We start from the raw sequence: 13,705 nt of genomic DNA, 5'->3' as shown, positions 1-13,705 counted from the left end.
AGCAAGATTATGGCCAAATGTTATTATTTTGCATGTATATATCAGTACTATTTTTTAATTTTTATTTTGTTTTTGAGGGAGAGAGACAGATCATGAGTAGGGAGGCACAAAGATAGAGGCAGAAACAGAATCCAGGCCCTGAGCTGTCAGCAGGAGACTGATGTGAGGCTCGAACCCACCAACCATGAGATCATTACCTGAGTGGAAGTGGGATGCTTAACTTAACGAGCCACACAGGTGCCCCTAGTCAACACCATATTTAAGAGACACTATCCTACCCCCACTGTGCACTGTTGGACATCTCGTGGAGGATTAGCTGACTGCATCTGCAAACTTCTACTTCTGGGCTCCGTAATGCGCTCCACTGCCCTAAATGCCTCATTTGATGCCAGCAGCACACTGTTGTGATTAAAGTACCTCTGCAATATCTTTAGAAATAGAGAAGTGTGATGTCTCCAGGTTCTCTCGATGTCATGATTGTTTTGTTGCTTCCATGTGTTGTGTGCTTTCATATGAATTGTATATTTTTCAGATTCCTTAAAAAACTCATTGGCATTTTTAATCACATAACAAGATAAACATAAAAATAACATAAAAAGATGAAGCAGACAGAAAATAGAGACTATCACAAATACAGAAAACAAATCAATTACATAAAATTTGTTTTTGGAAAATTAAATTTGAAACAAATAGGTAGCCTAGGGAAATAGGGAAGACTCAAACAAATACAATCAGAATTGAAAGATGAGACATAACTGAACTAAAGACATGAAAAGGATCATTAAAGAAAAACTTAGGTATTTATAGGCCAACAATTAGATCACCAAGAACAAATGACACATTTTATGCCATAATGTAGTCCACCAAGACTGTTTCATGGAAAAATACAAAATGAACAAAAGAAACATTAATAAGATTTCTCTATCTAAAACCTCACCCTCCAAGAAATCTGCATAGGATTCCATGGCTTTATTAAAACTTCTACTAAGTATTTAAAGAGGAATTAATGCCTATATTTCTCAAACTATTAAAAAACACTGATAAAAAACAGCACTCCCAAATAAAATTTGTGAGGACAGCAGAGCTCTCACACCAAACCAAAGAGGGACACCAGAAGAAGGGAAAATACAGGTCACTATCTCAAATGAACATACATGCAAAATTCCTTCACAAAATCTGAGCATACTGAATTCAACAGAACACTGAGAGGATCATACAACATAATCCCGGGTGATTCACTCCAGGGATGATGCAAGGATCCTTCAACATACACAGATGCATAAATCTGATGTCCTCCATTACTAGAGGGAATGACTGAATCAAAGACAACATTGATTGATTTAAAAAAAACATTAGACAAAATTCAACACATGTTCATCATTTAAAAAGAACCCAATTAAAAAGGAACTGAAGGAAATTACCTCCACATGATCATGGCCACTATGAAAAGCCCACACCTGACAGCATATTGAACGGTAATATGCTGAAGGCTTTCCTGTCAAATCAGGAGCCAGGCAATGATGGTCACCCCTAACATAAGAATTCCCCATGGTTATGTGAAGAATACATATGCCACCTCAAACTATGTCATCTTGTCACACTGCTTATTTGGGTGAAAGTCACTTGAGAAATAGTCCAAGTACACTCAGACTCGCCATCGTCCCTTGACAAAATGATATAAATCTCCCTCCCGTGTGCCAAGAGGGAAGAACCATCATTACCACCAGAATACGGAACACAGGGACAAGAAGGCTATGCAAACAAACCTACTTACTTGGTGACTAACATAATACCCCAAACTTAACTCTTGCCAAATCCAATGTTTTGTTGTCTGAAAATCACAAGTGCCACCTGCTTTGTCCTTTCTCTGGCTGTCATATCATTAGGAAGGCCATGCACTTACAAAATGAAATTTATTCTCTCCTGTAGATATGTCTTATGTCAATTGAATCCTTACACTGGCTAAATCCCAGAAGAAAAGAAGGGAAAAGCTTTCTTCAACAACTGGAAGACGTAACCAGAAAAAAATGGGGAATAAACAAAATAAAAGACATTCAAATCAGTAAGGAGGAAGGAAAATTAGTTGTTTGCAGGTGACATTGATCTCAAACATAACAAAACCCTAGATATCCCACAAAAAATATTAGAACCGGTTTTTTTTTATGAGGAAAAGAGCAGAATGCACAATGAACAAAGAAAATAATTAAAATTAACCACCTGTGATTCTACACACCAGCATGAAAATACATGCAAAAGAAATAACAAAATTGTAGAAGGGAAAATGGCACAGAATAAAGTATTTTGGGTTAAACTTCAAAAAGTATGCAAAATACTTGTAGAGTGAAAATGATCGATGTGGATGAAAGACTTGTAAAAATGCACACAGGACGGCAAATACACTTGTACTTACTGAATACAATCATTCAAATTGTCACAGCACCATCTACACAAACTAAACTACAAGTGCGTCCCTAACCCTGTTGTTCACTTTTAACGAATCAAATCTAAGACTGGAGCTTCATATATATGTCAGAGCACATGAAAATGGGTCCTCTCTATGGTGATAAAACCAGCCCATCCCAGACCCTGCAGCAGGGAGAGGAGCCCCAGCCCCGGGAGTCCCAGGTGTTCCCATTCTCTGATCAGGACAGAACAGACACCTCACCATGGAGTTTGTGCTTGGCTGGGTGTTCCTGGTTGCTCTTTTAAAAGGTAATTCATGGTGAACGAGAGACGCTGAGTATGTGAGTGGATATGAGTGAGACCAGTAGATGTGTGACAGTTTCCTGACCAAGATGTCTTATGTCTGCAGGTGTCCAGTGGGACGTGCAGCTGGTGGAGTCTGGGGGAGACCTGGTGCAGCCTGGGGTGTCCCTGAGACTCACCTGTGTAGCCTCTGGATTCACCTTCAGTAGCTATGGAATGAGCTGGGTTCACCAGGCTCCAGGAAAGGGGCTGCAGTGGGTCTCAGAAATTAGTAGTGGAGTTAGCACATACTACGCAGACTCCATGAAAGGCCGATTCCCCATCTCCAGAGACAACTCCAAGAACATGCTGTATCTGCAGATGAACAACCTGCGGGCCGAGGACAAGGCCACATATTACTGTGCAAGAGACAGGGTGAGGGACCTCGCTGGGAGCCCAGACACAAACCTCCCTGCAGGAGGGGATCAGCACCACCAGGGGGCGCACACTATGCACAATTCTGCTTTGTGTTGCCAGGAGCAGCTGCAGATGGAGGTTACAGGCAGGTTTCCTCTCAGGGTCCGGGGCTTCCTGTCCACACAGCAGTTTCTCCAGGGAGCCTCTCTGGTCACAGGATTCTGAGTTTATCTATTAACTCTCTGAATTAACAACTGTGTTGTCATAGGAAAACTACCCTACCATGCACAAAGAAACAGTTGTTCGCATTGCTTACTCCTATCACTCAGTATGAGTGAATTGCAGATTTCCTGAGGCACAATAGCTGAACATTTACATGAGTCCCAGATGCACTCCCTGTGCAGCCAGGACCACAAGCTCCCACAGCTCCCCATTATCTTCACCCAGCCCTTGTCCCAATCAAACAACGTGACACTTCTTTCATGGCACTTTGCTATTCAGGACTTTAAATGAGCTACAGCTTTATTCAATTCCTCTAAACAAGAGATAAATCATCTGTATGTATTAGTCAGGATTCCCTCGAGCAACAGAACCCAAAGCACATTGGTTTCCATGACAAAATATGTTGAGAAGTCCCATGATCTACTGTCACAAGTTGGGGAGCCAGGAAAACCAGTGGTATAATTCTCGCCTGATTCTGAACTAGTGTCTAGTCTCAGAACCTGCAGAGCCTATGATGTAACTCTAAGAACAAGGGAAGGAGGAGACCAATGTTCCAGTTCAAACAAGCACATGGGAAGTAAAAATGAGGGAATTCTTCCTCCCTCTGCATCGGATTCTACTCAGAACTATGATGGAATGGGTGATGCCCAGGCAGAAAGAAACCATGGATGGAAATGCCAATCTCTTCTGGAAACTCATCACAGACATACACAGAAACAGTCATGAATCTGGACACCCATGATGCAGTCAAGATGACACATAAAGGTAATCATGACAAGTCAACCTGCTGTAAATGTCGAGTTCAAAAACTGAAGATTTAGAAGTCCATGCCATCACTGGGGTGGAGCCTGGTGGACATAGCAGTGCTTCTGTGGAGAAGGAGCCCCGAGGCCCATAGGGACTGCTGCGGTTTGAGGATCCCCTGGGTCATTCCGGTGAAACAGTTACCTTCTTGGAGTGCCTTTGGGTGACAGGGCATTGCCTCTCATGCGGCAGGAGAGCTGACAGGCACCATTGCACTTCCCTGGTCATTAGCATAGGAGCCTCTGCTGAGAGCAGCTAACTGAACGCTCCCTTCTTGTTCTTCCTCACCATGAACTCCAAGCCCCTAGTGTTCATGCAACTGCCCTTCTGGGATAACCAGCTCCAACCACATCACAGCAAGACACTGTCCCAGAGGATCAGTGGGGTCTCTTTCACATTGAGTTCAACTATTTGGTGTATTCAAACCCAGCTATAGCTCCTGAGATAAAACATAAGAGCCCTGAGCTGCCAGGTGTGCCAATGGATTGGACAAAGGCAGGGTGAAGGCTGGGTTCTGAAGGAAGCCTGGGACCCATGAGTACAGATTGTTCTCTCTATATGAGGGCTTCTTGAACAGGGGTGGCTGGAAACTCCAACTACAGGGACTAGAGAAGGAGCTGATGCCAATATTCCTCCCACCAATTATCATGGACAGAATTCAGTGAGCAGCACAACGCCCCCCAGTAGATACTGAGCCACTGACACCAAGACATGCCCACCTTTCCTTCCTCAGGTGCTTCCTTACTAGGGAACAAGTGCCTAGAACCCAGACCACCATTGCACCCTTCCTTCCAAAGACCACCTTATACCCCCACAGGCACCAAGTCTACTGACCATATAGTGAGGCATAGCTTCACCTCTAGGGGAAATAGGAATTAGCCTCTTTTAATAAGGAGACCAAACTCACCTAGTTAAAAATCACAACACTATGGACAAAGTTGAAAAACTGTCCCCTGGAGGCAAGGAGAACTCTGCAGAGGACTGACCTGAGGACAGAGCAGCCAATACATGACAGCACAGTGCACACAGAACATTCAAGAAATGCTTCCATAATGTCAGGTCGTCAACAGTATGTAATCATTTCTGAAAAAAAGACACTACTCTAGAAGCAGAAAACATAACAGGATTTTCCTAAAACACTTAAGAAAGTGGAGACATGGACATAGAGTGATGGAGGAATTCATTCCAAAAGAAAAAAACATAAAAGGACATTGCCAGGGATATAATTAAAACACATATAAATAATAAGCCTCAAACAGAATTTAATACCTATCATAAGGAAACAGAACTTTTAAAAACTATCATAAGAATACTAGCTGTGCTTGAGAAAGTCTAGAAGACATGAGGATACCCTGACTACAAGTGGAAAAGACCTAAAACCAGGTCAGGCTGAAACTTTTAAAATGCTGTAACTGAGATGTGAACCTGATTGGATATAATGAACTCAAGGCAGAAAGAAGCAGATGAATGAGTAAGTGACATGGAAGTTAAAATTTTGTGAGAAATGAAGCAGGAAAGAAGAGGAAATTTAAAATAGTGGATCACAAACGTATACTTAGGGAATCAGCAACTCCATAAAGTGTAATAAAATTCTTTTCTAAGGAGTCCCAGAAGAAGAAGAAGAGGGAGAAAAAAGGGGAGAAGTTTTATCTGAATGCATTACAGTGGAAAATTTCCACTAAATGGTAAAGGAAACAGACGTCCACATCTATGAGTCACAGAGAACTCCCACTAAAATTAAAAAAAAAAAAGCAGGCCGACTCTGAGACATAACAGTAAAATTCACAAAATACACAGATTAAAAAAAACCCTATAAGCATGAAGACAGAAGAGTTTGCTAACGAATATGGGAAGATAAAAAAAGATTATGGCAGAGGTGTCCACAGAAACCTGCAGGAAAGAAGGGAGTGGCATGATATCCTCAAATGTTCAATTGAAAATAAGGCAGTCAATGGGGGAGGACACAAGATGGCAGAACAACGTGGAAGATTTTCGTGTGTCTCGTGTCCATGAAATACAGCCAGACCAACACTAAACCATACTACACACCTAGAAAACTGATTGAGGATTAACACGACAATCTTTAAAACCTGAACCACAGAATTCAACAAGTACGTGGTGTGGAGAGGGGACCTTGGGGAGCAAGAAGCTGCAGGAAGGGAGGTGCTTTTGCAGCCGGAGAGAGGTCGGAGACTGGGGAGTGGGGGAGAATAAAGGAAAAGCACCCCTCCCCAAAAGCAGCTGGAGAGAACGTGGAAAACTGGAAACAGCCACAGGGACTAAACTAAAAAGGGAGAAAGGAGAAAGGAGAGTAGGTAAATTCCACTAAGACTATAAACAAGGGGAGAGCAAAGGCTGCAACTCCACAGCTCGATACCTGGAGGTGCTCTGGTGGGAAGGGAGAATCCCAGGAACAGAGTGGGGTCCGGGATGTTCTCAGGCCACACGGGGAGAGGCAGTTGCACTGCTGGAAGGACATTTGGAGGAGACTGCCAAAGCCATCTGGTCCCAGCAGACCCCGGAAAACGGCCACATTTGCTGGAGCTGGAACAAGGTCGTTTAGGGTGAAGCCTGGTGCCAGACGTGTGTTGTGATTTTCCATAATCCATGAAACGCTACTGCTACACTCTCTTGCGAACTTTTTCTGGGACGGGCTGGTACCTGGCCACAGTCTTGGGCCAACGACAACAACAGGGTCCAGCAAGCGTTCCTAGGTGCAGCTGATATTCGGCCATTGCTCATTCGGCCATTGCTTGGTGAGACTCTCCCACAGAGGGGCAGAACAGGTCACAGCCATGGTCCTTTGGACGTAAGGGACCGGGGAAAACAGCCGCGTCTGTGACAAAACTTGGGAGAGAGGTGTGGCCTGGGGCTGGGTCATAGAGAGTGAAGGAGCGAGGAGTGGAGAAGGGCTGAAGACAGAGGATGTGTGCACAATTGCTGATCCAGGAGAACAGACTGGGTACCTGGGTGGCGCCATTTTCACCTCTCCTGCGCATGTGCATTGGCACCTACAAGCACCGCAACAATCCACCCCAGGAGCCTAAAAGCGCCATCTCGTGGAGAGCAGAGCCATTACACTGAGCCCCGCCCAACTGGGCCAACTTGGCTCTTCATGAACACAAGTCTCACTGCCGCTTACTTTATGGACTATAAAGAGCTACATAGACTGACATCTAGGGGACAACGAAGTAATTTCAGTCCTACTTCAATCTGTTAGCAGGTTCATCTAGTCAATTTTCTTTCTTTTTTTTCTTTTTCTCTTTTACACTTTTCTGTTTCTTGAATGCAGAAAGAGAAAAAAATTATTTTTATTATCAATTATTATTAAAAATATTTTTCTTTAATTTTTACTACTATTTTTTTACATTTCTGTAATTTTTTTTCAAATTCTATTTTACTTCCATTATTTTATTTTACTCTACTTCAGTGTATTCCCATTTTGAAATTTCCAAACAGTTTCCTTTTTATTTTTTCTTTCTTTTTCTTTTTTATCTTCTTTCTTCGTTACTGTAGTTTTTCTGGAATGCAGAATGAGAAAAACTTCATTTTACTTTCAATTTCTATTAAAAATATTTTTCCTTAATTTTTTACTATATTGATTGCTTTTATGTAAATTTTTTCAAATTCTATTTTACTTCCATCATTTTATTTTAGTCTTCTACGGTGTATTCACTTTTTGAATTTACAAATGATTTCCTTTTTTTCCTTTTTGTATCTTTTTTCTCTTTTTTGTTTCCTCTCTTATTTCTAGAATACAGAAAAAGAAAAACATCACATTTATTTTTAATTTTTATTAAAAATATTTTTCTTTATTTTTTCTACTGTATTCTTTACTTTTCTGTATATTTTTTCAAACTCTATTTTACTCCCATCATCTCATTTTGGTCTACTTCAGTGTATTCATTTTTTCAAATTCTCAAATTATTTCCTTTTTTTTCTCTCCCTCCCATTTTTTTCTCTAATCTGTCAAACCACTTTCAACACCCAGAACAAAACACACCTAGGATCTAGCATATCCCATTCAATTTGTGTGTGTGTGTGTGTTTAATTTTTAATTTTAATAGTTTTGCAAATTTATCTTTTTATTTCAATTTTGCGACCTCATTAATACCTTTTCTCCCTTCAAAATGACAAAACGAATGAATTCACCCGAAAATAAAGATCACGAAGAAACGACAGCCAGGGATTTAACCAACACAGATACAAGCAAGATGTCTGAACCAGAATTTAAAATCACAATAATAAGAATACTAGCTGCAGCCAAAAATAGATTAGAATCCCTTTCTGCAGAGATAAAAGAAGTAAAATATAGCCAGGATGAAATTTAAAATGCTATAACTGAGGTGCAATCATGGATACATGCAGAGGTGGCATGGATGGATGAGGCAGAACAGAGAATCAGTGTTAGAGAGGATAACCTTATAGAGCATAATGAAGCAGAAAAAAAGAGGGAGATTAAGGCAAAAGAGCAAGATTTAAGAATCAGAGAAATCAGTGACTCATTAAAAAGGAACAACATGAGAATCATAGGGGTCCCAGAAGTGGAAGAGAGAAATAGGGGTGGAAGGGTTATGTGAGCAAATCATAGCGGAAAACTTTCCTAACCTGGGCAAAGACACAGACATCAAAATCCAGGAAGCACGGAGGACTCCCATTAGATTCAACCAAAACAGACCATCAACAAGGCACATCATAGTCAAATTGACAAAGTACTCAGGCAGGAGAGAATCATAAAACCAACAGGGAAACTAACTCCATAACTTACATGGGAAGACAGATCAGGTTTAGCAGACCTATCCACAGAAACTTGGCAGGCCAGAAAGGAGTGGTGGGATGTATTCAGTGTGTTAAATCAGAAAAATATGCAGCCAAGAATTCTGTATCCAGCAAGGCTGTCATTCAAAATAGAGGGTGAGATAAAAAGATTCCCATACAAACAAAAATTAAATGAGTTTGTGACCACTAAACAGCCCTGCAAGAAATTTTAAGGGAGACTCTCTGAGGGGAGGAAAGATGAAAATATATCTGTATAAATAAATACATAAATACCAAAATCAACAAAGATTAGAAAGACCAAAGAACACCACCATAAACTCCAACTCTACAAGAATCATAATAGCAATAAACTCCTATCTTTCAGGACTCACTCTAAACGTCAATGGACTCAATGCCCCAATTGAAAGACATAGGGTAACAGAATGGAGAAGAAAACAAGATCCATCTATATGCTTTTTACAAGAGACCCACTTTAGACCTAAAGACGCCTCCAGATTGAAAATGAGGAGATGGAGAACCATCTATCATGCTAGTGTTCAACAAAAGAAAGCCGGAGTAGCCATACTGATATCAGACAATCTAGACTTTAAAATAAAGACTGCATCAAGAGATGCAGAATGGCATTATATCCTTCATAATCAAAGGGTCTACCCACCAAGAAGACCTAACGATTGTAAACATTTATGCGCCAATTGTGAGAGCACCCAAATATAGAAATCAATTAATCACAAACATAAAGAAACTCATTGGGGCGCCTGGGTGGCGCAGTCGGTTAAGCGTCCGACTTCAGCCGGGTCACAATCTCACGGTCGGGGAGTTCGAGCCCCGCGTCAGGCTCTGGGCTGATGGCTCGGAGCCTGGAGCCTGTTTCCGATTCTGTGTCTCCCTCTCTCTCTGCCCCTCTCCCGTTCATGCTCTGTCTCTCTCTGTCCCAAAAATAAATAAAAATGTTGAAAAAAAAATTAAAAAAAAAAAGAAACTCATTGATAAGAATACCATAATAATAGGATAGTTCAACACCCCACTCACAACAATGAACAGATCACCTGATCAAAAAATCAACAAGAAAACAATGGCTTTCAATGACACACTGGACCAGAAGGACTTAACAAATATATTCACAACATTTCATCCTAAAGCAACAGAATATGCACTCTTCTCCAGTGCGCATGGAACTTTCTCCAGAATAGACCATATACTGGGACACAAATCAGCCCTAAGTAACTACAAAAATATCGAGATCATACCATGCATATTTTCAGACCACAATGCCATGAACTCAAAATCAACCACAAGAAAAAATTTGGAAAGGTAACAAATAATTAGAGACTGAAGAACCTACTAAAGAATGTATGGGCTAACCAAGCAGTTAAAGAAGAAATTAAAAGTATATGGAAGTCAACGAAAATGATAACACCACAACGCAAACCTCTAGGATGCAGCAAAGGCGGTCATAAGAGGAAAGTATATAGCAATCCAGGCCTTCGTAAAGAAGGAAGAAAGATCTCAGATACACAACCTAACCTTATGACTAAAGAGCTGGAAAAGGAACAGCAAATAAAACCCAAAACCAGCAGAAGGCAGGAAATAATAAAGATCAGAGCAGAAATTAGTGCTATCGAAACCAAAACACAGTAGAACAGGTCAATGAAACTAAAAGCTGTTCTTTGAAAGAATTAACAAAATTGATAAACCACTTTTCAGTTTGATCAAAAAGAAAAAGGAAAGGACCCAAATAAATAAAATCAAGAATTACAGAGGAGAGATCACAACCAACACAACAGAAATAAAAACAGTAATAAGAGAATGTTATGAGCAATTATATGCCAATAAAATGGGCAATCTGGAAGAAATGGACAAATTTCTAGAAACATATACACTACCAAAACTGAAACAGGAAGAAATAGAAAATTTGAACAGACCCCTAACCAGTAAGGAAATCGAATTAGTAATCAAAAATCTGCTAAAAGACAACAGTCCAGGACCAGATGGCTTTCCAGGGGAATTCTACCAAACATTTAAGGAAGAGTTAACACCTATTTTCTTGAAAGTGTTCCAAAAAATAGAAACGGGAGGAAAACTTCCAAACTCTTTCTATGAAGCCAGCATTACCTTGATTCCAAAACCAGACAGAGACAACACTGAAAAAGAGAACTATACACCAATTTCCCTGATGAACATGGATGCAAAAATCCTCAACAAGATATTATCCAACCAGAAACAATAATACATTAAAAAATTATTCACCATGGGGCGCCTGGGTGGCTTGGTCGGTTAAGCGTCCGACTTCGGCTCAGGTCATGATCTCATGGTCTGTGAGTTCGAGCCCCGCATCGGGCTCTGTGCTGACTGCTCAGAGCCCGGAGCCTGTTTCAGATTCTGTGTCTCCCTCTCTCTCTGCCCCTCCCCTGTTCATGCTCTGTCTCTCTCTGTCTCAAAAATAAATAAACGTTTTTTAAAAAAATTATTCACCACGACCAAGTGGGATTTATACCTGGGATGCAGGGCTGGCTCAATATCTATACGTGATTCATCACATCACTAAAAGAAAGGACAGGAACCAGATGATCCTCTCCATAGATGCAGAGAAAGCATTTGACAAAATACAACATCCTTTCTTGATAAAAACCCTCAAGAAAGTAGGGATAGAAGGACCATACCTCGAGATCATAAAAGCCATCTATGAACGACCCAATGCTAATATCATCCTCAATGGGGAAAAACTGAGAGCTCTCTCCCTAAGGTCAGGAACAAGACAGGGATGTCCACTCTCGCCACTGTTATTCAACATAGTATTGGAAGTCTTAGCCACTGCAATCAGACAACACAAAGAAAAAAAAGGCATCCAAATCGGCCAGGAGGCGGTCAAACTTTCACTCTTCACAGATGACATGATACTCTATATGGAAAACCCAGAAGACCCCACCAAAAAACTGCTAGAATTGATTCGTGAATTCAGCCAAGTGGAAGGATATAAAATCAACGCAGAGAAATCAGTTGCATTCCTACACCAACAATGAAGCAACAGAAAGAGAAATCAAGGAATCTATCCCATTTACAGTAGCACCAAAACCCATAAAACACCCAGGAATAAATCTAACCGAAGAGGTGAAAAATCTTTACACTGAAATCTATACAAATCTTATAAAAGAAATTGAAGAAGACAAAATATGGAAAAAGATTCCATGCTCCTGAATAGGAAGAACAAATATTGTTAAAATGCCAATAGTACCAAAAGCAATCTACATATTCAATGCAATCCCGATCAAAGTGACACCAGCATTCGTCACAGAGCTAGAAAAAATAATCCCAAAATTTGTATGGAACCAGAAAAGCCACTGAATAGCCAAAGAAATCTTGAAAAAGAAATCCAAAGCAGGAGGCATCACAATCCCAGACTTCAAGGCATACTTCAAAGCTGTAATCATCAAGACAGTATGGTACTGGCACAAGAACAGACACTCAGGGGCATCTGAGTGGATCAGGCTGTTAAGCATCTGACTTTGACTCAGGTCACGATCTGGCAGTTCGTGAGTTAGAGTCCCACATCAGGCTGTGTGCTGACAGCTCAGAGCCTGAAGCCTGCTTGGAATTCTGTGTCTTCCTCTCTCTCTGACTCTCCCCCACTCATGCTCTGTCTCTGTCTCTGTCTCTGAAAACTAATAAATAAATGCCAAAAAAAAAAAAACAAGAACAGACACTCAGATCAATGGAATAGAATACACAATTCAGAAATGGACCCACAAATGTATGGCCAACTAATCTTTGACAAAGCAGGGAAGACTATCCAATGGAATAAAGACAGTGTCTTCAGCAAGTGGTGCTGGGAAAACTGGACAGCGACATGCAGAAGAATGAACCTGGACCACTTTCTTACACCATACACAAAAATAAACTCAAAATGGATGAAAGACCTCAATGTAAGTCAGGAAGCCATCAAAATCCTCGAGCAGAAAGCAGGCAAAAAATTCTTTGATCTTGGCCACACCAACTTCCTACTCAACACGTCCCAACAGGCAAGGGAAAGAAAAGCAAAAATGAACTACTGGGACCTCATCAAAATCAAAAGTTTCTGCATAGTTAAGGCAACAATCAGCAAAACTAAAATTCAACTGACAGAATGGGAGAAGATATTTGCAAATGACATCTCACATAAAGAGTTAGTATCCAAAATCTATAAAGAATTTATCAAACTAAACACCCAAAACACAATCCAGTGATGAAATGGGCAAAAGACATGAATAGACACTTCTCCAAAGAAGACATCCAGATGGCCAATCGACACATGAAAAAATGCTCCACATCACTCATCATCAGGGAAATGGCAATCAAAACCCTAATGAGATACCACCTGACACCTGACAGAATGGCTACCTTAACAACTCAGGCAACAACAGATTTTGGCGAGGATGCAGAGAGAGGATCTCTTTTGCATTTTGGGGGGCAATGCAAGTTGGTTCAGCCACTCTGGAAAACTGTATGGAGATTCCTCAAAAAACTAAAAATAGAACTCCTCTATGACCCAGCAATTGCACTACTAGGCATTTATCCACGGGACACAGGTGTTCTGTTTCAAAGGGACACATGCACCCCCATGTTTATAGCAGCACTATCAACAATAGGCAAAGTATGGAAAGAGCCAAATGTCCATCGATGGATGAATGGATAAAGAAGTGGTAAATATATACAATGGAGTATTACTCGGCAATCAAAAAGAGTGAAATCTTGCCATTTGCAACTATGTGGATGGAACTACAGGGTATTATGCTAAGTGAAATGAGTCAGTCAGAGAAAGACA

General features: G+C 40.8%; 1 long non-coding RNA gene and 1 gene segment (V, D, J or C); one reads left to right on the top strand and one right to left on the bottom strand.

Annotated features, from left to right (window-relative positions):
- Positions 1-6,465, bottom strand: part of LOC125168522 (uncharacterized) — a 51,542-nt gene extending 45,077 nt beyond the window's left edge. For both annotated transcript variants that reach the window (XR_007153176.1, XR_007153177.1), the window contains exons 1-2: positions 6,455-6,465; positions 6,207-6,209 (exon numbers count right to left, since the gene is read on the bottom strand). This is a non-coding gene — a long non-coding RNA (uncharacterized LOC125168522). The remainder of the gene's footprint in view (positions 1-6,206; positions 6,210-6,454) is intronic.
- LOC125168496 (immunoglobulin heavy variable 3-23-like) overlaps positions 1-13,481 on the top strand; it is a 136,829-nt gene extending 123,348 nt beyond the window's left edge. Inside the window, 3 exon segments of the V gene segment in view lie at positions 2,367-2,370; positions 2,772-2,781; positions 13,470-13,481. Of these exon segments, the coding sequence occupies positions 2,367-2,370; positions 2,772-2,779 (12 nt within the window).
- The last annotated feature ends 224 nt before the right edge of the window (positions 13,482-13,705 follow it).

Source organism: Prionailurus viverrinus, chromosome B3 (assembly GCF_022837055.1).
Source record: "Prionailurus viverrinus isolate Anna chromosome B3, UM_Priviv_1.0, whole genome shotgun sequence".
Lineage (NCBI taxonomy): Eukaryota > Metazoa > Chordata > Mammalia > Carnivora > Felidae > Prionailurus > Prionailurus viverrinus.
This window is presented reverse-complemented; position numbering and strand designations above follow the sequence as displayed.